The 26,697-nt window shown below is 45.1% G+C and overlaps 1 protein-coding gene across 3 annotated transcripts in view; it reads left to right on the forward strand.

Moving 5' to 3' along the window:
• pik3r5 (phosphoinositide-3-kinase, regulatory subunit 5) overlaps positions 1-26,448 on the forward strand; it is a 32,721-nt gene extending 6,273 nt beyond the window's left edge. For 2 of the 3 annotated variants that reach the window (XM_042342451.1, XM_007888463.2), the window contains exons 2-19: positions 35-147; positions 7,715-7,815; positions 8,699-8,767; positions 9,411-9,549; positions 11,393-11,462; positions 13,213-13,387; positions 14,770-14,923; positions 15,275-15,358; positions 15,839-16,472; positions 18,523-18,664; positions 19,668-19,790; positions 20,119-20,247; positions 21,689-21,782; positions 22,125-22,201; positions 22,635-22,728; positions 23,430-23,512; positions 24,090-24,205; positions 24,958-26,448. In XM_042342451.1, coding sequence (XP_042198385.1) covers positions 48-147; positions 7,715-7,815; positions 8,699-8,767; positions 9,411-9,549; positions 11,393-11,462; positions 13,213-13,387; positions 14,770-14,923; positions 15,275-15,358; positions 15,839-16,472; positions 18,523-18,664; positions 19,668-19,790; positions 20,119-20,247; positions 21,689-21,782; positions 22,125-22,201; positions 22,635-22,728; positions 23,430-23,512; positions 24,090-24,205; positions 24,958-25,099 — 2,526 coding nt within the window. In that variant the 5' untranslated portion in view covers positions 35-47 and the 3' untranslated portion in view covers positions 25,100-26,448. The remainder of the gene's footprint in view (positions 1-34; positions 148-7,714; positions 7,816-8,698; positions 8,768-9,410; positions 9,550-11,392; positions 11,463-13,212; positions 13,388-14,769; positions 14,924-15,274; positions 15,359-15,838; positions 16,473-18,522; positions 18,665-19,667; positions 19,791-20,118; positions 20,248-21,688; positions 21,783-22,124; positions 22,202-22,634; positions 22,729-23,429; positions 23,513-24,089; positions 24,206-24,957) is intronic. The other variant, XM_007888464.2, reaches the window with a different exon arrangement.
• Positions 26,449-26,697: the final 249 nt, after the last annotated feature.

The following is a 26,697-nucleotide window of genomic DNA, read 5'->3' on the forward strand; positions in this document are numbered from 1 at the left end:
TCTCCGCACTGAACTTCTTCTCTGTTTGCCTCAGGGGATGATGTAAGATGCAGCACACATCCTGTACAGAGGATCGCATCCACCACACCCTGGAGAGGTGTCTGCATGGGCTGGACAAAGCTGCCTCCTCTTCAGCCAACTGGAACGGTCAGACATTTATTCTGACTATATTCTGACAACTTGATTCATTTACAGATTTAAATCTCAAATTCTTTATCTGGGTTTTCACCTCATCTGTGATAAATTGGGGGAAACAGTGGTGGAAATCCAGTTCAGGAGGAGTGGGGTGTGGGGTGGGTGTTCAAAACACCCAGTGGGAGCAAAGAGAATCATTGGTGTTGGATGCCGGAGTGGCTAACTGTCCCCAGTTCTGTTTCTATGGGCTACCAAGGTTAATCTAGTGAGACATTAACCTAAGTGAAAGGCATTTAATTGATGCAAGTTGTTGTATCACACTGGAATCAAAATCACCGCCACCAACAACAACAACTTGCATTTATATAGCCCCACCTCACCCCCTCACACACACACACAGGCTAGCGTCTCAGAGCACCACAATAACTAATAGAACTCAACATCCAGTTGTGTGAAGTTGTTAAGTTAACTGACATAATCCACCTCCACTTCCTCCCTGCATAGCCTTATTCCATATAATAAATAATAATCCTTGCATTTAATTTAGCGTCTTTTCACGTCAGGAGGACGTTTCACAAGAAAGCGCTTCATAGGATTTACTGTGACGGGTAGTGACTGTGTATTTGTAGGCAAATGTGGCAGTCAACTTGCGAACAGCAAAATCTCACTAAGAGTCAGAATGACCAATTTTTATCTGGAGGATCATTGACCAAGACATTGGGGAGAAACTCCTTTCTCTTTTCGAATGGTGCCACAGGATCTCTAATGTCCACCTGAACAGACAGACAGGGCCTCAGTTTATTGTCTCGTTTGAAGGATGGCACCTCTCAACAACGTAGAGGAAAGCTCCCCAGCACTGCGCTGGAGTCTCAGCCCAAAGTAAGGTGAGATCAAAGTCCTGACATGAGGCTTGAATCCACAGCCTTTTGACTCAGAGACGAGAGGCTACAAACTGAGCCAAACTGACACCCACAATCCTCAAAGCACAGAATTATAAAATTTAGGGATTTTCCACATGAGCTAACATCTCTTACTCACTCTGCAATGCTTTCATTTCTCGTTTTCAAGCATCTGTCAAATCCCCTTTTAAAACTATTATGAATTGCCTCGACCCGAGTCCCGCCTGTGCACACAGCGATTGGCCACCGACACGGCCTGTGTTACATTGGTTTAATTAAGTGAATGGGACCAGATGGCAGCTTTGCTTGGCAGCAGAAATGTTGTTTCGCACTGCGTACATCTGCCACCGATGCCACGCTTCAAACCCCAGCATTCCAGAAGGAAGTGACTTCATCCTTATTCATTATGAAACTCTCTGAGAATTTAAATTCAGAAACAGTTTGTGTAACATCCTGATATTTCCCCACCTGCCTTCTGCTCGAAACGTGAAGTCATTGATGAAAATGTTCCCCACTCTGGCTGTGCGTGTGCGTGCGTGTGTGTCAGTGTCACCCTGCTGATTTCCCCACTACCGATGGGTGTTTGTACCCCCTCCCCAAGTGTGCCAGCTTCCTTAACCTCCATGACTTGGTTCTCTCCTGCAGCCCCCACTCCGCACATAAGTTTCTCACCACTGTCCATATTTCTCTCTCCCCCCACCCACCCCCCACTCTCTCCCCACTACCCTATACCATGGTATCCTGGTCTCCCCTTTGTGGGTGCAAGAGTAGATAAGGCATCGAGCAGCTGTGTGTGTTGCTGGTGTATTGTGCCAGCGTTCTAGACCCATTTGAAATTTTCAGCACAGAATAATAATGATAATCCTTGCTTTTGATATAGCGCCTCAACAGATCTTCGACACGTCTCAAAGTGCTTCACAGAATATACTGTAAAGTGAATTGACTGTGTATTTTCTGGGTGAAACGCAGCACCCAATTGCGCACAGCAGTGTCCCACAAACAATGGTAGATTGAGTGACCAAATTATTATTATTTTTAAGGGATTATTTCCTCGGAAAAGCAATCCCCCAATAGGCTAACAACTGGGTTCCTACTTACTGCTGGGTAAACAGAGGTGTGTGGAGTAAGGAAACTTGCCTAAGGTTTTGTCCTGCCCAAGAATTGCAGATCATTTGGCCCATTGTGTTAGTCCTGGCTCTTTCCCGTTGCCTTCAAAGACTTTCAATTTTCGTTTCCTAGTTTTTGGTTAAATTGAAAGTTGGCCCAAGTTTTAATTGTTTAAGTTGGATTTAATTCCCCTTTTCGTTGCTGAAATATTTTCAGATTTGCCAGAAGGGAACTGATGCAACTCTAGGCAGCTGTTGGTGTAGGGATGTGTATATCAGTGAGTGAGCTCCGGTTCCCTGTGTGTGTGTGTGTGTGTGTGCGTGTGTGTTAATCACTGCTATCCTCGCACTGAGCAGCAATGTACAGCTAGCAACTCTGCTCTGCATATCCTGAGTAGAATCCAAAGTAGCTTCACAGTAATGCCCTTTGTTGTTTGCAAGCATTGGGTGTAACATCAACTGAACTGCTAAAAGTATAGCCACATGCCCTATCTTGCCTCCTTCAAGGCACGTCTGAAGACCTCCTCTTCGATTGCGCCTTTGGCCACCCTCCTACTCTCCGTGCCCTTCCTGATTCCAACTCCCTGCTCGGGTCCAAATCCCTGATTGTCCAGCGCCTTAGGATGTCCTCCCGATGTGAAAGGTGCTGTACAAATGTAATTTTGTATTGTATTTTGTATTATATCTCCTGCAGAGAGATGAGATTGAGTGGGAAACATTACTCAGCTCAACAGTAAAACCAAGTTGAATTCAAACTTCAGACTTAGCTCTTTTCCCTATCAACCTTGCTGAAGTTCAATCAAACCCCAATTTACTTAGAGCCAGGATACACCTGACCTTGTGCCCTCCCCCTGCTCCTACTTCCAATGTTTCTTGTATAGTTATGGGCAGATGCCAGCCCATTGGGACTCATTCCTTGGTCCCTCTGATGCTTTTAATATCTAAGCTTCTAAGGGTAAATTATCTTGTTAGCATCTTGCTTTACAACATCCAATTTTACACCAACGCACGTAATGCTGGTGCTCAGCTACAGAACCACATGTATTCCGTTGCTCACACTTTACATGTACAAAACACTTGTAAAGTTTCAACAACAGCTTTGTTTTTCAGCCTTACACCTTTCATTTTGAGAAAACATGACAGTTTGGTGGTTTCAGGGCTGGGTCAAAACTGAGTAAAAAATATTGAGCTTATGATACAGAGGGAACCTCAGTTTATAGCTGTGCTGAAGCTTTGGCTTGTGATCACTGTGACTCAGGTCCACAACAATCATCGTGACGATTGCTGACCACTGTTAATTGTGGTGTAAAGAATGTTGTGTAGCCAGTTTCTTCTGAGTGGTTTTTGCATTGCAACTCAGTGAGCAAGTTATTATAACGGTGTGAGACGTTTCTCATGATGAACGTGCGGTGATGAATGACAAATTGGTTCCAGGGTTTGCAAATTTCATTTGGAGACAAAACCAACAGCAACTTGGACAAAAGTTACAAGTTAACTTGTGTATATATATATAGCGCCCTTCACATGTATCGGAGTGCTTCCACCATGTTGGAAGATTCCCACGTTTTCAAATGCTGGAAATGCTCAGAAATCCTTTGAGAAATCATTCCAGTTTGAAGGTTTCAGGCTGAGTGAAGAATATCAAGCATTCAGATCCATAGGGTTTCACAACTTTCTGTGTGAAGAAATCCTTCCTGTCTCAGTTCTATGTTTTTTGGTACTGATTTCACGGATGTATAGCTTTGAAATGGATCCTTCTCTATCAAAGATTGAAATCGTCCATCACCTAACCTGGGAATTCCTTTCAATACTTGAAACATCTTGTTCCAAAACATGTTTACTTTCTTCAGCCCCAGTCTATCCAGCCTCTCATCATAACTAAGAAACTTCAGCCTCAGTAGAAGCTTAGATGTAGCTGACATAAACAGTCTAGTATTTCAAGTGCAGAGCTGGAGATTTAAAATGCATGTGTGCAGAGAAAGGCTGACTATTGGGTACATTTTCAGCACAATGTGTTGTGAATAAGCGTTGACAAGGTTGCATTCCATTCTGGTTGTCTGCTCCACCTAACTGATTCTGTAATGACAAACAATGACTGGGATAGATTATTTAGCTGTTTATGTGATGTCTGCACCGGAACACACACTCAAATAAAAAGCACATCTCTGGAAGGAAGTTTGAATTCTGTGGTCACAGAATGGTTGACACTCCTAACATCGGTCTTGTCAAGTGAGCTACAGTGAGAGTCTGCTATAGTCAAACAAGGGGACTATTTGCATTGCCCAGCAACATATATCAGACACGTATATTACAAACTTCAAGTGCCTCACTTTTAAGGGAAAAAAAGGATTCTTCAATTTATTCCTGAGTGCAGCATGAACAACAACTCATGGCTTGAAGTCATGCCCTATGATGGTGGCACCTCATCTCCTTGTATTTTCCATCATCATGTCGGAATCAATTATTCCAGCGATGTTCCACCCCTGAGCCTTTACTCTGATACTGGTTCCAAATCACTTTTTGGCAGACACGGGTGTAGCTATGATGCAAAATGCAAACCCCAGTATTTACTCCACATCCATGCCATGACCCACTTGGCCTTCCCCCGCATCTACAACATCGCCCAGCTCCGCCACTGCCTCACCCCTCAGGCTGCCGAAACCCTCATCCGCGCATTCATCTCATTTAGGCTCTCTCTGCTTGTGGGCCTTCCCAACTCTTCCCTCCACAAGCTACAAATCATCCCAAACTCTGCAGCTCATGTCCTCTCCCGCACCAGGTTTCATGACCCCCATCACCCCTACCTTCGCCTGGCTCCCCATCCCACAGAGGATAGAGTTCAAAATCCTCGTCCTTGCCTTTAAGGTCCACCACGGCCTTGCTCCTCCCTATCTCTGCATCCTGCTGACCCCATATCAATCTGTCCGCTCCCTCTGCTCAGTAGGCTGTGGCCTGCTTCACGTCCCCTGCCTGGCCCACCCCACCATCGGCGGCCGGGCCTTCAGCCTTTCTGCCCCCACCCTTTGGAACTCCATCCCACATTCCCTTCGCCTCGCTCCCTCCCTTGCCTCCTTCAAGGCGCATCTCAAAATACTTCCCTATGACGGAGCCTTTGGCCACCCTCTTACTCTCCCTGCCCTCCACTCTCCCCGATCCTGACCCCCAGCTCGGGTCCAAATCCCTGACTGTCCAGCGCCTTGGAACATCCTCCCGACGTGAAAGACGCTGTACTAATGTACTTTTGTATTGTATTTAACTTTAACCAACCACAGTTTTTTAAATTAAGCAGCCTTTTTCCCTGGAGAAGCGATGCCTTGGTCGAGGTGTCACCTCTTTGCATGGGAGGTTAAGCTGAAGTCCCGTTATTTGTTTAGGTGAATGTTAAAGAGGCAATGACTCTATTCATAAAGAGAAGGGAGTTTTTGCCCTTTTTCTGGCCAACAAAACCTCCCAGATACAATTGATTATTCACTTCATTGCCTGTTTGTGTGACATTGATATATACAATGGAGAAAGAACAGGGGAATGGGATCAGGATGGATAGCATTAGGGAGTGGTGGGGGGGAGGGAAGAGCAGATTAGAGCAGGATTAGAGCAGATATTTTCAGTGGGAGATCTAGCACAAGCCCAATGGGGGAAAGAGGACGGGGAATAGTATTGAAGTAGATAGTTCCAGTGTGGGAGCTGGCACCAACAAAGACAAATGGGGTCTAATGGCCTGTGTTGTAAACGTTGTAAACATTGATTCCTTGAATGCTTTTGTGCTGCAAAATATCTTTATCTGAGGCTAAGCGACAGAAAAGAATAAATTGAGGTTGGAGAACAGAAGAAACTAGCTCAAGTTGGACTCTCTGAGTACTGTAAATAATTCAGAAATTCTAGCATAGCAGCGTGAAGAACCCCATGGAAATCTCCAACACAGTAGGTGACTATTTGACCCATTGAAATTATAATAATAATCCTTGCATTTGTTTTGGTGTCAGTGTTTGCTCCACTGATCTATCTCATGAAATTGCTACTTAAAAATTTGCATTGTATTTCAAAGATAAACTTTGATCTCAGCCACATGTGTTGACATATTGATGTGAGCTGACTTCATGCTGATATCTTCCAGATAGTGAATAACATTCAATATCAAATACACGATTCAGCCAACAAGTATGCAATCAAACCACAGAGATAATGTGTGTGTATGTGTCTCGTGTAGATAGATGTGGGGGGTGTGGGGCGGGAGTTGAACTGATACTCAGCAAGTGCATTAAGTAGGTTACTTTATCAGCAAGAAAAAAAGCACATTTGACAAAATTGTTGTTGCTGTGGGTATTGTTTATGCTAGCAGCGATTGGAATGAGAGCATCCTTTCTTAGAACTCATTTACCCTGCAGTATCTCTCACTATCTCCAATCCTCCAGCCTTTTAAAAATAAATGTATTTAAGCTGCTGATGGCTGGTTGGAGGAGTGAAGTTGGAGGCTGATATTAGGTGGGAGTTGAATGAAACAGGCACAGTTGAAATGAAAATGACAGCATTGCTGACACACTGTCCAGTCTATCTACAGCCTCACGCTATCTGGCTCAGGAAATCCTTCATGCCAGCTCCTCTGCGATATATTGTTTTGTACAGATGTTCGAGTTTTGCAGAAATGAACCGAAAATAATAATGCTGTGCTGGAGTTCATTACAGTACTTTGGAGGAATCGCAAAGCTTGGATGTGGCTTTTTGCAGCGGTTTTGATTTCCTAGCCAGAATCATTAATTTTTTACATTAAAAAAAACCCTCTTTCAACATACAACAACAAACATGCAGAGCAAAGCTGTAAAAACAGAGTGTTCCCATCAGTGCCTCCGGGATCAATCAGTTGGTTGGAGAGATTTTTTGAGGCCTGAATTTTCCAAATTCTGCACAAAATTGAAGGCAATGTTTTTAAGACTAAAACCAGGAAGGATTCTGGGCCTTAGGACCATAATAATAATAATGATACTAATAATAATCCTTGAATTTGATACAGTGCCTTATCAAACATTTCGCCCACAAAATATACAGTCAATTCACTTTACAGTATCTTCTGTGAAGCGCTTTGAGAGGCCTAGAAGATGTGATAAGGTGCTATATCAATACAATATAAAATTAAATTTGTACAGTGCCTTTCACATCAGGAATACATCCCAGGGAGCTGGACAGTCAGGGATTTGGACCCGAGCTGGGGGTTGGGATTGGGGAGGTGGAGGGCAGGTAGGGGTAGGAAGATGGCCGAAGGCTCGGTCGAAGAGGAGGGTTTTGAGATGCGCCTTGAAGGAGGCAAAGGAGGGAGCGAGGCGAAGGGAATGTGTGATGGAGTTCCATAGGGTGGGAGCAGAGAGGCTGAAGGCCCGACTGCTGATGGTGGAGAGGGCCTCAGCCAAAGATTATTATTATCACGTCATTGAGACATCTCAAAGCGTTTCACAAAAGATATTGCTAAGTGGAATTGACTGTGTATTTTGTGGATGAATGCAATGATTTGGGACAAGATTATTAAAATGAAATTCGATAACGTGTTCTCAATGCTCTTCTAATTCGGCTTTCCTTTTGCAGCCGGGTTGTGTATGAACCGTTGGACCTTGGAGGAACTAGTGAGCAGAGAACCTGACAGCTTCCTGATCCTCCTCGAGAAGGTGCTGCTCCGAACCCAAGAGGTAACAGCAAGAATCCGGGTCATGTTTGATATCCCGTCCACTCCTATACTCGCCTTGCAAGCGAGAGACCTGGGTTCGATTCCCGGCAGGCAGGGCGAAACATTGGGCAAGTTTGCTTACTCCACACATCTCTATTTACCTAGCAGTAAGTAGGAACTCGCTTGATAGTCAATTGGCGGATCGCTTTTCCGGGGGTAATAATTCTTTCAAAAGAAGTAATAATAATAATAATAATTTGGTCACTCAATCCACGCCTGTTTGTGGAACACTGTGAATTGGCTGATGCATTTCGCCCACAATATATACAGCTTCTCGAGGAGGATCAGTCAATTCACTTTACAGTTATATGCTGCGAAGCGTTTTGAGACGTCTTGAAGACGTGATAAGGCGCTATATCAAATGCAAGGATTATTATTATTATTATTTAAACTCCAGCCAGAGTTTCCTTGCTGGGTGAGTGCTTCCCACCATAGAACCATAGGTGGCAGTCTGGCTCATCTGGTAGCACTCTCAGCTTTGAGTCAGAAGGTTGAAGGTTCATGTTCCACATCGGGACTTTGAACCCACCTTATCTAAGCTGATGCTCCAATGCTGTGCTGGGCGTGTGCTGCATCGTGGAAGGTGCTGACCTTCAGATAAGACAAGAATCTGAGGTCCTGTTCAGATGGTTGTTAAAAATCCTTTTGACACCAGAGAGCTTCTCTCCGCCAGCGTCCTGGCCAACAATCCCCCAGATTAAAATCAGCCATTCACTTCATGGCTGTTTGTGGCAATTTGCTGTGGAAGATCTTAGCTGAGGGTAGACTTGGGTCATGTTTTTTACGGCTGATGTGGTTAAAGGTTATTGTTACATAGATTTACATGCTGTCAATCTGTCATACAGGTGCAGGAGATGTGTCAGTACGATTTGATGGCCCCACTGGCCTTAACCTTTTATTCTGCTGCACTCCAAGTAAGTGTTGGGCTGATACCGAGGTTTTGCCTTATCTTCCTTCATTTTATTTTATCGATTTTAAGAAGCTTGTTGAGCACAGCCTGACATTTAGAAATGCTGACAAACTTAATTAGCTTCTGTTAGTCATTTCATTCCATGTAATAGCCTTGGGAAGCTGATTAATAACTGAACTAAGACTGACTGGCATATAATTTTCCATCTTATCCTTCATTTGTTTAGTACCCCATTTGCGCAAATTATAATCACCACGCTTCATAGTAACTCTTGTGAAGCGCTTTGAAACGTCTCGACGAATTGATAAGGCGCTGTATAAAATGCAAGGATTATTATTATGTTATATATTATGTTCTTCAATAGCATTCCTATTTTCTTTCCATTGGCCCCCTGGCTTTCTATGTTATTACCTGTCCCTTAAGCACAGTGTGTGTTTCTCCGGTCTCCTCTAGCACCCCCTATGTGGTGTATAGACTCTAGAACCTGATTGCAGAAATTTGGTTTGTTTGTGAAACATTGGTTGTGAAATGTTAGGGTAAATTTAGAGATGTCACACATGACACGAAGCACTGAGTTTACTGTTTTCTGCTGATCTGTTTCCCATCCGCGGCTCGTACTTATTCATCTGTTCCGTCCGTCATTGCAGACACCACACTTCCCTCCGGATTCCCAGCTGCTGCAGAAGGCATTTGACATCTACCAGGGACTACTAGCCTGGCCCATTCCTTACTGCAACATCTGCCAGCACCTCCTGACATTCATCCGCGATGAGATGAGGGCACCAGGTAAGCCGAGACGCTGGACCAATGGGTCTGGATTTATTCAGTCAGTGCTACTGGTGTATTTACTCAGTCAGTGATGTAGTAGAATATCAGGCTAATTCCCCATTCAGAAATATTGTTATTGAACAAAACTTCCAATGCCCAATAACATTGCACAAATCTCAGTAAATATGAAACATTCTCCTGGATTGTCACCCAATGCAACATGTTTTCAGAGACAGCTGTACACATGAGCAGCAATGGACTCTTCCCCTCTTTCACCTCCCACACAACACAAGCCCCATCTCCCCCCCCCCCCCCCCCACACACACATCTCATTCCCCCACCCCTTCCACACAGACACATTCCCTTCTGTGTTTCCATTGCCAGCTTCAGTCACTTGGCTGCTGCCGTGTTTTTTAACGCTTAGCGGAAGCGAAGCTGTGTGTGTGTCAGGAATGAGACAACAATGACTAACGTTTTTCGGGGAATTTGCAGCTTTTTTTTTCCTTCCCGTTTGCCATTTCTGTATCAAACAAACTACTTCTGCTTTCACCCCCCCCCCCACCCTCTGCAGGAACCACAGTTTGCAAATCAGAAATTTAAATAAGTGAGTGACAAGCAGTAGCATTATCACAGATTACCTGAGGGTAAAGGAAGCAATGAGACACCTGAAATAACAGGAAAATGGCTGATTAAGTGTACATGTGTGAGAGAGACATTTTATCTGTGTGTGTGTGTGCGTTTGAGACCATCCTATCTCTGTGTGAGTGTGTGGATATGACACCTTGCCTCTGTGTGTCTGTGTTTGTGCATGTGTGTTTGAGGACATCCTATCTGTGTGTGTGTGTGTGTGTGCGCGCCACCTTGCCTCTATTTGTGTGTGAGCGTGTTTGAGAACATCCTGTGTGTGTGACATGAGACATTCGATTTGTGTGCATGCATGAGCGTGTGTGTATTCCCACCTGTGTGGAGAGAGAATGTGTGAAATTTCAGAAGCATGAAATGTCAACTCTTTGAATGACTGGTGTATGTAGGAACTTCTCCTTCTGTATGCTTCAGCTCAAAAGATTATTTCTTCCGGTGTAAGATTTTGAAAGCAAATGGGATTCTGAGAATTTCTAAACCAAGCTGTTGAATATAATAGTGAATTTTAGTTGAGGATGTATAGAACATTAATGCGTGGTTAGAATATTGGATTCAGTTGACTCCCCAATACAGGAAGAATGACAGAGAGATTGAGAGGTTTCAGCAGCTATGGATATGAGATCAAAAGGGAACTGGATAGGACCTGAGCAGCAAAAACAACAGAGTTGAGAAGTGGGATTAACACTAGGGGTGCCTTAGTAAAACAGCTCGCAATGGTGTAGATATTGTGATTGACTGAATGGCCTCTGGGTAAAAATTACTGGTTCTATGTGGTTTAAACAGATCATTTAGAGCCTTGCAAGTCATACGTTCCAGGCGGTGATGCCCTTCAAAGTGATGATTTACTGATAAAAAAACGAGAGTTGGGATGTGCACAGTCTGCAGTTGTTAACAGCAGTGCATTTTTGTGCCAAGGGTTTTCAGTATTACCCTGAAAATGGAGAGAGTGCAAGTGTGAAATGCCAACTCTCTCTATATATATGACTGATGTATTGAGGAACTTCTTTCTAAGACGTTCCCAGTAAAAGGAATAGTTTCTCCCTGTGTCCCGGAAACAATCATTCAGACAAAATCAATTATTCACTTCATGGCTGGTTGTGAGACATTCTGTGAAGTGCTTTGAGACATCTTGATGAACTGATGAGGCGCTATATCAAATGCAAGGATTGTTATTATTATTTGTGAATATTATACGTTAATGTATTATTTTTTTTCTTAGGAATCTCTTTCCAGAGGCTGGTGAGAGCAGAACAGGGCCTAACAACCCCAAATCTTCAGAGCAAAACCATGTAAGCAAACCCACAGCTTCCAAACCCAAAATGGTGTCTTTGCTGAGCTTCACCAAGCTGCCACTGGATATCACACCCAGAGAAGGAGCACGGAGTAGTCATAGAATTATACAGCACAGAAGGAGGCCCTTCGGCCATCGAGCTGTCCAAATTAATCCCACTCCCCCGCTCTCTCCCCACAGCCCTGGAAATGTATCCTCCCCAAATATCTGTCTAATTATTATTATTTTGTCCGTCCACCTATGCCTGTAATGTACACCTGATTGGCAGCACTTCCAGCAGGCATTAGATTGGCCCGTTAATACCCTGACTGTTTGTGATTTCAGTGTTTTGGTTATTGTGATCAGCCTCTGAGGCAGTTCAGGGAGGAATTTACAATGCACAGCCTTTTGCCTACAAATATCCAATCACTACACTTTACTGTGAGATGCTCTGGAATATGATACGGTGCTGTATCAAATGTAAGCAACATTATTATACCCACTGGATAGATAAATTTGAAAATAATTTAGCGAGGCATGGCTTAATTAATCATAGATTTGTTAAAAGCAAGTTTTGCCTAATAAACTTAATGGAATTCTTTGAAGAAAATAACAATGTTGATAAGAAGACTGTGGTGGGTGTTGTGCATGTTGATTTTTAAAGGATATTTGATGAAGTGCCCAATGAGGAGCTTGTTCAATAAATAAAGCACACAGTATTAAAGAGTATGTGGTAGCATCTGTGGAAAGTTGACGAAAGCATCGAAAACAGTGAGGATTAAATAAGTGTTTTTCAGACTCGAAGGATACAGCTAAACAGTGGTGTCCCCCAGGAGTTATGGGATTGTACCATTTCAATTCTCTCTCTCTCTCTCTCTATATATATATATATACAAACACATACACAGGGTGACCAAAAAGTCGTGATACCATTATAAGTCTTAAAGAAATTATGATTTTTTTTTTAGATAATAGGGTAGATATGACTTTTTGGTCATCTTGAATATATATGTATTGCACCCCAGCAAGAGGAGGATGGTGATTGGGGCAACCTTAGGCAATTCTGCCCCCAACCTCTGTATGTATATATATATATAAAACTATACAGCGCTTCACAGGATTTACTGTAAAGTGTAGTGACTACATTTGTAGGTGAATATAAATAATTATATAATTATTTTGATCACTCAATCCATGACTGTTTGTAGAAGACTGCTGTGCGCAATTGCCTGCAGCCTTTTGCTCATAAAATATACAGTCAATTCACCTTACACTGTATTCTGTGAAGCGCTTTGAGACATCTCGGCAACGTGTTAAGGCGCTATATCAAATGCAAGGATTATTATTAAATGATCCAAAAGGACTTCGGTGCTGCACAACTCCAACATTCTTTAATGTGCAGAATCCTGTCACTTACATAATAATAAATAATAAACCTTGTATTTGATATAGAGCTTTGTCGTGTCATTGAGACGTATCAAAGCACTTCACAGAATATATTGCAAAATGAATTGACTTTATGTTTTGTGGGCAAAACACATGTGTCCAAGTACATGTGTGGAGTAGGTAACGTGCTGGAGATGTATGTTAGCACACGGCAAGCAGAGTGCACGGGTGGACACGGTGCAGGGGGTGGGCGATGCAGACTTGCGCTCGCTGCGCAGGCAGCGCTGGGTGTGGGAGGTGGATCACCGACTGATCCATGCGCTGCTGATTTCATTTGACTGCTCCGCCATCTGCTGGTGGTTTCACTGCGTTTCTTGTTGCAGGACGGTGCTGCTGCTGAACTCCTCTGAGGTGCCGAGTGAGTTTATGCTGGAGGCAGAGAGGATCGCGAGCCGGAAGCAGTCTCGGAGGCATTGCTGTATCAGTCTGGTTAAACATGCCTATCAGGCTGCGTTCGGCACCAAGTACAACCTCAGTGACATTCAAAACGCACTGGAGGTAAAGGCTATGGCTGATATCAGCCGATGTATGCGAATTCTGCTGTAGTCTGATCAACAACAGCAACGACAGCTTGAACTTATAATGCGCTCCTCATGCAGCCTAGTGTCCCAGAGCACCTGATAGTGGCAGAACAGCAACAACAACAAATTACATTTATATACTCTCGATCCAAAGAATTAAACAATAATGATAGAAAATGACTTCCTTTAGAAAAAAACAACAGATAAGGCAGCTCCAACGGTGTCGTGGATTACCGACCAGGAATTAACTCACTGGTTTGAATGCCGCCTGTGTTTGAGTTCACTGCTGTCAGCCAAGGGCTGCATAAGGAAGTTAAATTAGCCCCCGGCTTCCTGTAGTTAGGGAAGGGAAACCAGCCTCGCTCTCTGCACCTTTCACTGGTTGTCACCCAAGTGTGACAGCCAGGTGAGGAGCAATCAAGATGGGCTCTGACAGTCGACTGTCCTATTGACGTTCAGTGTCGAGGCGCACACAATGAACAATGGCCATATGGGTGGGGGGCAGGGTGTGTATGGGTGGGGGTGTGTGTATGGGTGGGGGTGTGAGTGGGGAAAGGCAGGGAAACCAGCACCATGGAATTGCTCCCCAGCAAGAGGAGGGTGGTGACTGGGGCAACCTTCCATCCCCCAATCACTCCACCTCAGCCCCTCCTTAGCCTCCTTCAAGTCCTGCCTAAAAACCCTCCTCTTCGACCATGCCATTGGTCCCCTCCCTTCTCCCCCCTGACCCCAGCTCGGGTCTGAAATGCTGTACACTGTCCAGCACCTTGGGACGTCCTCCTGACGTGAAAGATGCTATACAAATGTAATCTTGTTGTTGTTGTTAGGCAAGATCCCCTGTACCAATGAGGAGAAAAATCAGAAAAAGAATTGGACTCAATAATAATTATCCTGGCGTTTGATATAGCACCTTATCACGTCTTCGAGACGTCAGAAAGTGCTTCACAGAATATAATGTAAAGTGAATTGACTGTATGTTTTGTGAGCGAAATGTGGCAGCTAATTGCGCCTCCCGGTGGGGGTGGGTGGGGGGGGGCTGGGAGAGAGCTTTTTGTCTATTTGTCTTTTTTGGGGTGGAGTTGGAGAGAGGAGTGAATTGGTGTATTTTGGAAGTGCCAGAGCTATTTGCTGGTTTATTTGTTGAAGAGGCTGTGAGATGGCTTGGGAGGGAACGGAATTCACATGGTCTTTGCCCTGATGCCCAAAAGTGACTCCTCACTAGGATCAGACAAACCCTGTGCTGAGAAGCTATTTGTTGTGGATGTGTGTGTCTGTGTTTGTGATAAATATACTTTCATTTCTCTGGGGAAGAAAAAGAACTAAGTGCAAGCTTTTAACCTGGTGGCATTTTTTTTTCAGTCTAAATCGACGGAGGAGGTGCTGGAGATCTCGTCGAAATGTTCAGAGGTTCTGGAATCTGCTGGAGCCATGAAGGAAGTGGTGAAGAGCAGAGAGTATGTAGTGAGCCGACTGGAGGAGATCAGGGAAAGCTTAGGATTCACCTTGAGCTCAGGTACCTTCAAGGGCTGGAGAAAAGCCTGGATATTTCTTGTGCTAATTTTATTTGTTCTGAATTAACCCCCCTTCAAACGCAGGCTGTGTCCTCTGTTAATTGTTTTGTACGAACGATATGTTGAGACCGCTAAATGATGGGGAGAGTGAGTTACTCTTAAGCACGGTGAAGGGGTTCCCCATGTGCCACACACGCGGCTGAACCAAATAAAACAATAGAATGGGGAGAGCAGCCTGTGTGGGGGCTGATCCACAGTCAGCAGAGCCCCTCAGTCGGGTGTCATTCAGGGTGTCATGTTAGTTAAACTGCTTTTGCTGCTTTAATGAAATTTTTCATCTCTTCCCGTCACAGACCAGGGAAGGCTGGCAAAGTTACAGACCATCCCACTGCCTCCCGCCAATTGCCACAGTTACCACTGGGACCAAGATAATTTTGGTAAGTGCACCACAGTTGAGGTGAAGATAAAGGATGGAGCGGGGTGGGGGGGTGGGAGTGGAGGGTAAAATGTTAAGTTAAATGTTAGTCACTGCCCACCCTAACGGCAGCACTACTAGAAGCTGGGGTGAGGATAGCCGATGGGTTACTGTTACTTCTCCGCTAGTTAATTGTCCTTTTAACTATCAGAGTCCTGTAGTGTATTGGTTAGAGCATTCGCCTCGCAAGCGAGAGGTCCCAGGTTTGATTCCGGGCCAGGGCAAAATTGTAGGCAAGTTTCCTTCTTCTGAGCGCCTCTGTTTACCCAGCAGTAATTGGAACCTGGTTGTTAGTTGATCGGCAGATTGCTTCCACGAGTGTTTGTGTGCACTTGGCTGCCGTCAATACACTTTACAGTATCTTCTGTGGAGACATCTCAACGTCATGATGAGGCGCTGCATCAAATGCAAGGATTATTATTATTGTTATTTTGCGTTTTAGACATCCTGCATGACATACTCCAGAAGGAATGTGATATTCCCAGCGCAGCTATGCTGCCGCTGAATGACGATGAGGATGAGGAAGAAGAGGACGAGGATGAGGATGAGGGGGAGGACACTTTTGGACACGTACGAGACTCTGTGATATCAACAATATCGGTTTCATCTAAGGAGATGATGAAGTCGTTTGTGTCTAACATGTCGGGCTGTGTGGACAGTGGGTACGCAGAGGAGGGAGAGGAAGGTGTGTGCGAGACCCGTGACGAAGAACATCAAACTGCGACCAAGAGGCTGACAAAGAGAATCTTTAAGTTCTTCAGGGCCAAGTCCAGCCTCGCCAATAACATGCTCCCACCAGACCAAGCCGCCTGCTCCTGGCCTCTCCGCAGAGCTGGGAGCCTGGACTACGCCACCACCAAATGCAAACTGCGTTTGAAATCCCGGCGCTCGCAATCCCTGCCCCAGCAAGTGACCGGAGCCCTGAGGGTGGACACACACTTGCCGCACAGCACCGGCTACAAGCGCCGGCCGTACCTCAGCTTCGAGGACGAAACTAAAATCATGACGCTGCGTGTTGTGGTGTTCGGCACCGACCGAATGCTGGGAAAAGTAGCGAGAGCTTACAGCAATCTCAGGTAAAAGATAACGAACATAGTCTGTCCTTCTGGGGAGCGAAACTGCCACTTGTTGCTGCCATTCACTGTGTGGGCACGGGCTGTGGCTCACTGTGTGGGCACGGGCTGTGGCTCACTGTGGGCACGGGCTGTGGCTCACTGTGGGCACGGGCTGTGGCTCACTGTGGGCACGGGCTGTGGCTCACTGTGTGGGTACGGGCTGTGGCTCACTGTGGGCACGGGCTGTGGCTCACTGTGTGGGCACGGGCTGTGGCTCACTGTGTGGGCACGGGCTGTGGCTCACTGTGTGGGCACGGGCTGTGGCTCACTGTGTGGGCACGGGCTGTGGCTCACTGTGGGCACGGGTTGTGGCTCACTGTGTGGGCACGGGCTGTGGCCCACTGTGTGGGCACGGGCTGTGGCTCACTGTGTGGGTACGGGTTGTGGCTCACTGTGTGGGTACGGGTTGTGGCTCACTGTGTGGGTACGGGTTGTGGCTCACTGTGTGGGTATGGGTTGTGGCTCACTGTGTGGGTACGGGTTGTGGCTCACTGTGGGTACGGGTTGTGGCTCACTGTGTGGGTACGGGTTGTGGCTCACTGTGTGGGTACGGTTTGTGGCTCACTGTGTGGGTACGGGTTGTGGCTCACTGTGTGGGTACAGGTTGTGGCTCACTGTGGGTACGGGTTATGGCTCCTTAATGCGACTATTGCTATCAGTCCCGATATCAACGACAGCTGTGTGTGTTGACAGTGTGTTCATTGCAAACATACCCGGGTCTCGGTTGTTTTGCCGTTGCTGGGTGGGTTATTGGATTCTGGATTATTTCACGTAAATGTTTTGGCACAGATCTATTCATGGACATTATGAGGGGGCAGGGAGGGAAGAGGAAACAAGGAATATGAAGCAACAAATACCATAAGCAGAAAAAAAGCTGAATATTGGATACCTAAGTGTTGTGTCTTGTATTAAAATCTGGATACTAGTTGGGCTGCTTGATTCCGTCACCTTAGCCAATGGGCCCTGGGAAAGGTGTGGCTCTGAACTGTAACAGAGGCATCGCCCAAACAGTCAGTACATCACACGGGAAAATTGCCAAGTGAATGGACACACCCAAACCCCACGTACGCAGTTCACAGCAGCATCTCTGCAAGCAGGCAGAGTGTCGGAGAGAACAGTCGCTCTTCTAACAGTCAACAGATTGCTCAAGATCTATCTTTTAAATGTAGTTTATTATGCCCTCGTGACGCCCATTAAACTCTCAGATTTCCCTGATGCCGTGATGATGAGGTGCGCGAGGGAGCAAATCTCTCCTCATTGTCTGTCATTGAGAATTACCCCCAGTGTCGGTTGCTCCCAGGTAATTTGTGTTCCATTACTCCAATGAATAGGCTTGAGATTATCTGTAATCTAACAGAGTTAGGTCCTGGTACAGTCAGCAGCTCTGGCTTGTTGTAGGACACTATCGATCAGGATCTGTTAGGAACATCAGAAAGAGCTATCAACAACAACTTGCATTTATATAATAATACTTCCCGTGGGGTAGTGTCCCAGAGCACTTGAAACCCATTATCAAGCCCAATGAGACTGCTCAGCCAGTGTATCGGATCACGACAGAACTTTAAACCCCATATCCTCACGTTTTCCCTATGCCCCTAAATACCCTTTCATCTCAGAGCTTATTTATCTCCCTTTCAAGTATTTCTAGTGATTTTGCCTCAGGTGTCTTCTGGGGGCATGACAACCTTCTCTGTGAAGAAATATATTCTAGACATCCTAATTCCCAATTTACGTGCCCCTCCACCAGTTGCTGTGGATGATTTGAGTCGTGTGTTGGATGATTTCCCGCTGGACGTTGGAGCCCTCATACTGCTCCGCAGTTCTGGGGAATTGCTTTCTGCATACCTGTCATCCGATTCCCAATTCATTCATCTAATTGATGGCTATCGGGTTGCCGGAGCAAGTTGAGGATCATTTGACGGGGGGGGGTCTATGTTTTAAATAGAGAGCAAACAAAGCATCTTTAGAGATGAGAGGGATGATGTTTAATTGGAATATTTTTTCACTTTAGGATACAAGAAAGCAAATCTCCTTTTCTCACGAAATACTTCAAGATGCAGTTTTTTCATATTCCTCTGAAAGAAAATATTCCAAGGGTTCCAGTGTCACTCAGCTCTGCCCCCGATAACCAACGTCGCTCATCCATACAGCAGGTAATCATTCACTGTGCACAGTCCTGGGACCAGGGAGTCCTATAGCGTAGTGGTTAGAGCACTTGCCTCACAAGCGAGAGGACCCAGGTTCGATTCCCGGGCAGGGTGAAATCTTAGGCAAGGTATAATATAGTAATAATAATATTACTACTACTAATAATATAATCCTTATATTTGATATAGCACTTTATCATGGCTTCGAGATGTCTCAAAGTGCTTCAAAGAATATGCTGTAAAGTTAATTGACTGTACACTTTGTGGGTGAAAGTTTCTTTACTCCGCGCGGCTCTGTTTACCTAACAGTAAGGAACCTGTTTGTTAGTCGATTGGCAGATCACGTTCCCAGGGGTAATAATCCGTTAAAAAAAATGTGGTCACTCAGTCCACGACTGTTTGTGGGACACTGGTGGGCGCATTTGGCTGCCGAGTTTGGCCCTCAAAATATACTGTCGGTTCACTTTACAGTATATTCTGTGAAGCGCTTTGAGACGTCTCAAAGCCGCAATAAGGCAGTGTATCAAATGCAAGGATTATTAGTGTTATTTACTCCCCTTATCCTGCCCTGTGTGGCAATACTGTATCAGCACTGTCCTCGCTAAGACACACCAGCTCGTATCTCACTCTAACCGTTCTCTTGCGTTGAGGTTAGGGCATTGCACGTGGTTGTGACGAGTAATGGTGTCTGATGGGGATTGCACAGCTGTCCTCGTGCTAATGGGTGGGTTTGAGCCAATCACAGTCATGTCAAAATGTTTGCCATATTTTGGATGTCGGAGCTGAGTGTGTCCAATCTGTGCTGATGGTGAAGGTTTCCTGCCCCTCCCCATTCGTCACTCAATCCCGGTTGTCCCTCTCCACCTCCCTCCATACGCCACTCACTCGCTGTAAATGCCCCGAGGCGCTGGGCCAGGAGCGAGTGAGCCACCTGGAAGATATTTTTTTTTTAAGCCAGGAGAGAAAAAGTGTTTAGTCGGTGACAAACCCTTCGCTTTGCTTGCTTTAGGACTGCGAGGACGCAGGGAAGAACAGCAACGACCGCATCGCTCAGTACCTGGGAATGCTGGATCCTTGGTATCAACGCAACGTCCTTGACTTACTGAACCTCCCCACAGACCTGCTGTGTCAGGTCAGCCTCACTCCCTGTGTGACCCTTGGAGTACGATCTCTCGTGCTCTTTCGGGATGCAAAGTCTCTGTCTCTACACTGTCTCCCTTTCTCTCCGCTCTCTCTCTCTCCCCTACAGTCTCTCTTCCTCCCACTCCCATCCCCACCTCTTGAGGGCTCCTCCTTCCCTCCCCATGAGTGTCTCTCTGTTTCTCCCCCACACATGTGTCCTTCTACTCCCCCCACCCCCACAGTGAAAGAAAGCGCCCCACTTTGCGAGGCAGTTAGAGTTACCGCTGACCAGGAGAGGGGGGGTCAGTGTAGTCATCTCTTTATCTCTCTGATTACAGGAGCCTTCCAAGCCTGAGAACGGTCATGGCGGAGGAACGCAAGACAAGCTCTCGATCCTCGGGGACCTGACGCTGTATTATTGCAGGAATGCAGCTCAACCAGTGCTGATCCAGCTGTTCCAGGCAGAGGTGAGTTGGCCCTGGGGTTGCCGCCCTCTGGCTGTGTCCCCACTCCGTGGCGCCAGCTCTTGTGCGAGAAAGCAGATAAATCCAAATGGCCATGGGTGGAAGTGATTGTCCGAGCTTTCAGCCAATATTGCCCGAAACTCTGGAACACTCTTCTTCCATCCCACTGTCTTGCCCTTTCCTTCCTAATTTTCAAGTCGCGCCTGAAGACCTTCCTGTTCGACCGTGCCTACGGTCACCCCACCATCCCCACCCAGGCTTGGCATCATGCTCCACCACTGTCGAGCGCTTTGGGATGCTGCCCTGCGTAAGGGGCGCTATATAAATGCAAGTTGTTGTTGTTGACCTACTGGACGTTGAACTGGACGAAATTCACTCAGCTTCGCTGATTTCTTTTAATCTTTTTGTCTAACAATAAATATTCTCCCCGATTCTGTGAGGGAGTAATAGTCATAATAATATTACAATAATATGCCTCTATAATACTGATTCCTTAGTGTAAAGATCTTGTGTAAAGTTGAGTCGCTGTGCATTTTGCACCCACTTGGTACACGCCAATGATGTCCCACAAACAGCCGCCAAGTGAATGATCAGTTTTATTTGGGGGATTGTCAGGCCCGGGACTGAGCCACTGTTATTGGCAACAAGACTTTCGGACAACCGAGGAAGAGGTTCTGCACTGAACACAACTGCATTTTATGGGCTTTGTTACAGACAACATTCCTGGCAGCATTGACCTGTAATATGGTACGGACATTGATGTGATTTACTCCATAGGAAAGAAGGAGGCCGTTCAGCCCTTCGAGCCTGTTCCACCATTCAATTAGATCGTGGCTGATCTCTACCTCAACTAATCCTTTCAATTCCAATTTCCTGCTTTCTCCCCTTATCCCTTGATACACTAACCTACTAAAAATCTATCAACCTCACTCTTGAAGGTGTGGATGGATGCAGCATCCACAGCCTTTTGGGAGAAAGAATTCCAGATTTCTACCATGCTTTGAGTGAAAAAAATGCTTCCTAATTTCACTCTTAAATGTCCAGGCTCTAATTTTAAGACTATACCCCCTTGTTTTGGATTCCCCCACCAGAGAAAATATCTTCTCTGTATCTGTCGAATCCCTTTAGCATCTTAAGCACCTCAATCAAATCACTCCTCAACCTTCTAAGCTCAAGAAAATCCAATCTACATTTAATTTCGCAGCCTTTCCTCGTAACTGAACTCTTTTAAGGCCTGGTAACATTCTAGTGAACCTGCAGTGCACCCTCGCCAAGGGCTAATATAACGTTCCTGAGGTGTGGTGCCCAAAACTGAACGGGGTCTGACCAATACTCTATAATAGAGTTGGTTAGAGTTTTCATCCTGTGGGTGTATCAATTTTGTCTTTGTCTCAGGAGAATGCAGCCCATGGCAAGTAACTAACTCATCTCATTTTGCTGATAGCTAACACTTGCAGGTGGGGAGAAAAAATCTGAGGTCTTCATCTACTCGTTGGAGATGGGTCAATCTGCTGCCACAAGGGCCATCAAGGCTTCAGGTGGGTTCTTGCAATGCTGTCTCACAAATACACAGATGTGTTAAGTAGCACAGAACAAGAATCCACAGAAACTCTCACTGAACCACAGTGTGTGTGTGTGAGTGTGGGGTTGGGGGGGAGGGAAGGAATCTTTATTGTACACACGACATTTGTGTTTGACAACGAAACAGTTAATACACTGAACAGCATTTAATGGTTGAGCGTTTTCAGAAGTTTTGAACTTCAAACTGTAAGTTCTTTCATTCCAAAGCCTGTGTCGCAAGTTGGAGCTGTCGACATGGATAGTTATGTTTAACTTTGACAAATATCTTCCTGAATCTTTTCCCCCTTGTTTTTTTTTAGGGGCAGGGAAGAAGCGTCTAGGCATCGATGGTGACAGAGAGGCCGTTCCATTAGCATTACAGATTTCTTACAGTCGGGTACGTGAATTACACACTGACACCCAGAGCTTGGTATGTGAATTATATACTGACACACAGAGCTGTGTATTTATATTACACATTGACACACAGAGTCGCTAAAATAATAATAATCCTTGCATTTGATATAGTGCCTTATCACGTCTTTGAGGCGTCTCAAAGCGCTTCACAGGATATACGTGTAAAGTTACCAAGTCAATGTGTGAATTACACACTGACCTGGTACCTGCTGTGAATGGGTCTGTTATGGAATTAATGAGCAGCACAGTACAGTACAGCTATGGCTTATTGGGCACTGATTCAGAAGAGACATAATCCTGGAGCATTATTAACATAATGAGATATTTTGAGTTCATTAGTTTTCTTAGATTAATAACATGTTATTAGTGACTTGCACTGTGTCTAATTGTCTTGTTCTTTGCTCCGCTGTCAGGCTACAGTCAGCAGAAGAAACCAGTGGAACGATGTGGAAAAAAGCTGCACATCAGTAAACCTGAGGAAGGCATGCAAGAGACACGATGGGCTGGGTAAAAACTCTACTCAATATCTTAAGAGACATCAGCCATTCTGCAGCTTCCTGTAACTCCAAACCCTGAGTGTCTTTGCCTTGCTTTCTACCTCCCTACAAGACCTGCATTAAGACCCAACTCTCTCTGACCGTGATGGGTCTTAAGGCTACCTCCCTCCCCCTACCCCTTCCTCCCTGAGCTTCCCCTCAATTCACCCTGCCTACCCCCAGCTCAGACTCCCAGTCAGCTGTGTGAAGCATTCACAGATGTTCTCCCAACATGAAAAGGCCTGTACAGATGTAAATTGTTGCTGTTATTCTGATCAAATTGCTTTATTGAGCTGAAAGGGAGAAAACTGCCGTTCAGTGCAGGGCTGTGCGATCAAACAGTAATGCCAAACAAAACTCCCAAGTCTATACCCTGCCCATCGTTGACTCCACATTCAGTTATTCACACATGTTAGGAGGTACTTCTATGTCCCAAGTACTCAGCATTTTTTCTGTTTCCCCAATTATGGCCCTTAAATTGGCCACTGGAGTCTCATGTTCCCATCCCAATTGATCAAGACCAGACCATGGGAAAAGGCAGAGGCACAATTCGATGGCTGAAGAGAGAAACAGGTCCAAGCACATCGATACCTATTACCTAGACCTGAATCAGCCCTGTTCTTACACAGTGCACTGGTTTTACCAACTTTTCTTTATTTGTGTCTGTGTCAGAAGCCAGTCCGGAATACCTCCATCTCTCGATGACTGAAGTGGTCAAGCGGCAAAACTCCAAAACCAAGATGAGTTATAATCAGGTGAGTGAGCGCAGGTTGCTTTGGCTGAGGTCGGTGTCTGGCCAGAGTGCTGACCTATCATCAGCAAAGGTTGCTAAAGACCAATAAAAGGTACAGAGAGTCGTCAGGAAGGACTCAATCACTCAGCATAAAGTGAATTGGTTATCTAGGCCCAGAACAGCGCAGGCTAATAAATTTTATTAATAATAATACTTGTTTTTGAAACAGCATTTATAATGATCGACCAAAGTGTTTCACAGTGAATGTTTGCGGTCATTTCTTGTGTACCTTAAGAACATAAGAATTTCTNGGCGAAAGAAGACCAAGGTCTGTCGAGTTTGCCTTCCACCATCCTGGCAGTCGCTTGACATGTCGTGTCCCAAACTATACACTGTATCCCGAGATATTATTTTCTACCTTACCAAATGTCTTCTGGGGAAATGGGGAGGCCAGTGAGGAAAATGTTGGACAATCTAAAGTGGAGGAGATAAAGGTGTAGATAAGGGTTTGAGAGGCTGCAGTGGGGTGAGGTGGAGCATAGGCTGTAATACACAGGGTTTGGTTCTGTTTGGATCTAAGGGTTTCTCTTTTCTTTCAGCAAATAAGTGTGACGCGAATCAAAGTTGACAAAGTGCAAGTGCTTGGGCGCAATAGCACCACCTTCGTCGTGTGCTTTGACCAGGATGAGCAAAAGGTTCTTCAGAGTGTGACTAGGTAGGCAAATCACCTCACTCTGTAATAATAATAATAATCTTTGCACTTGATATAACGCCTTATCACGTCTTTGAAGTGTCTCAAAGCACTTCACAGAATAGACTGTAAAGTGTAGTGACTGTATATTTTGTGGATGAAACGACAAAATCTAGCTCCATATCTTGTTCCTGGCAGCACAGATTTATGTTGTTTTCAGGTCAATAAAAATGCAAATGTTGTATGCATCCCAGTTAGTAGCAGTAGCCTAACTGCCTTACAGGCAGACCAGTACAGCGCCAGTGCAAATGTACCCTGCACAGGTTGCCCTTTTGCACCATGCAAGTTCCTAGAGTCTTCTTCAACAACAAATTGCATTTATACAGCACCTTCCACGTCGGGAGGACATCCGACATTGGACATTGAGGTGTTTGCACCCGAGCTACAAATTGGGATCAGAGAGGGCAAGTGGCGGTGGAGGAGGGAAGATAACCAAAGGCATGATCGAAAAGGAAGTCTTGAGGCGGGCCTTGAAGGAGGCAAAGGAGGGGGAGAAATCAGATTGCTTTGTGTTAAACAAGATGAAACAAGAATTCTCCGAAGTGTGGCCATCTTATGTATTCCAGTCTGAATTTAATAATAATGTGCCTTGCATTTTTTCTAGCGCCTTTCCCACCAGGATAACGTCTCAATCACTTCATGGGGTATGCTGTGGAGTGTAAAAGACTGATTTGTTTGCAGCGAATTTTAATCTGATATCTATGGTTCGTTTTTAGGTGCGAGGTGTCTGTGTGTTACAAGCCTGAGAAGATGGTGCTACAGAGGCTGAGGAAAGAGAGCCACTTTCAACAGCACCCATCAAAGTACTACTCCCTGCTCTGTCTTCCCATTGTTACCTTCAGTGGCCCAATACCATAGAGCCTCAGTGTGCATGGCACATCTTCCTTCCACACCACCGTGACAACACAACACTTCACCGTATCGCAACGCACTTCCCTTAGAAAAGTGACTCTTCTTGGTGTTTCAAGAAGTATTCAGGGGAAGTGGCAAAGTCAAAGCGTGTAACAATTGACATTGGCTTTGTATTAGGGCAGCAGATTTCATAACATTCTCACGGAAGCTGGCAAGGTGACGTGTCACTGCTCAGCTTCATGAGGAAGTGAGAGAGCTCCAGGGGAGGCCCGAGAGGCAGACTCCCAAATATGTTTCTATCTGAATAGGTGGTCACATTGTGCTGTAGAGGCTAAGATCCAATCATATAAAGGGAGCTCCAAATCTCAGGCAGATGATTGAAGGAGGTGCCAAGCAAGTGGTGGAATATCTGGCCATCCCAGGCCATTGCCATACATCCTGAAGGCTGGCGTAGGTGGTCTGCCTCTCTGTGGCTGTGTGATAGCGTGTGATGTGGAGAGCGGAGGCGGTATGTGGTCTACAGAGTGGAGAAAGTGAGTGATATTGAGAGTGTGTGGGGGTGGAGGGCGGGCAGTGGCGGGTTGGTCTAGAGTGCATGTGATTGACTGAGCTGAAGGAAAATTATTACCGATCACCGTAATAGTAACGTCTGAAATCCTGAGATTCAGTTTCTAGTTAATGAAGAGTTGTGGGGTAAGATTGCCAGAATAAGATTTATTTCCATTCCTCTTGGTCAAGCTTGTTGCACTCGCGAAAAGTTCAAAAAATAATATCCTTAACTGTTTGAAGACAAGAAGAGGCTGCGCTAAATGAAAGTCAATCAAAGAGTTCCTTCTGCTCAGTATCGCACTTTGTAAACTTTAAGACCATTGGAAGGTTAACAGGCCGTGATGTTTTGCAGATATTAAAATGATTGATGCACGTACGTTTGAAAGTTGAATACAGGAGTTTGAATGTTCTCTGATTGACGTGTGACTGGAATGTCTTCGAGGCTGACCACAGGAATAGTACCAAGGGTTGGATAAAGTGTTGATGTCATACATCATTTACTTCTACCTCACTTGTGGCTACACCTTAGAGACCATACAGCGAGATGGAATTTATGAACACTTCGAAACGCTTAGACTTATAAAGGGCAGGACATGCTTTATGAATTTTACTGAATTCTTTTAAGGAAATCACAATGTATGTAGATATATAAAGGGACCTGAAGCCCATATTCTTGTACATTTTTAAGAGACACTGTGATCTGAATTGTACAGTTAAAAATGGTCAAAAGATTCTGTAAAAATGTCTTGTTTATTTTCACCCCATGAAGGTTTAATTCTAAAGAAATAAAAAGTCAAAATAATGAATATTCATAATTTAATGTTTAATGATTTGCAAGAACTTTGTTGGAGATTACATCTTACAGATTGACGGTATGGGTCTTGTTGCTTGACACTTTACACTTACATTTATTTAGCTTTACTTTCACCAACAATAACAACAACTTGCATTTATATAACGCTCGTCACGCAGGGTAAATCTTACCGCACACCTCTTCATTAACTAGCGACTAGTGCTCATCACGCAGGGTATCCCCCTGGAAGTCCTCCCTTTGA

This window comes from Callorhinchus milii, unplaced genomic scaffold, assembly GCF_018977255.1.
Source record: "Callorhinchus milii isolate IMCB2004 unplaced genomic scaffold, IMCB_Cmil_1.0 Scaffold20, whole genome shotgun sequence".
NCBI lineage: Eukaryota > Metazoa > Chordata > Chondrichthyes > Chimaeriformes > Callorhinchidae > Callorhinchus > Callorhinchus milii.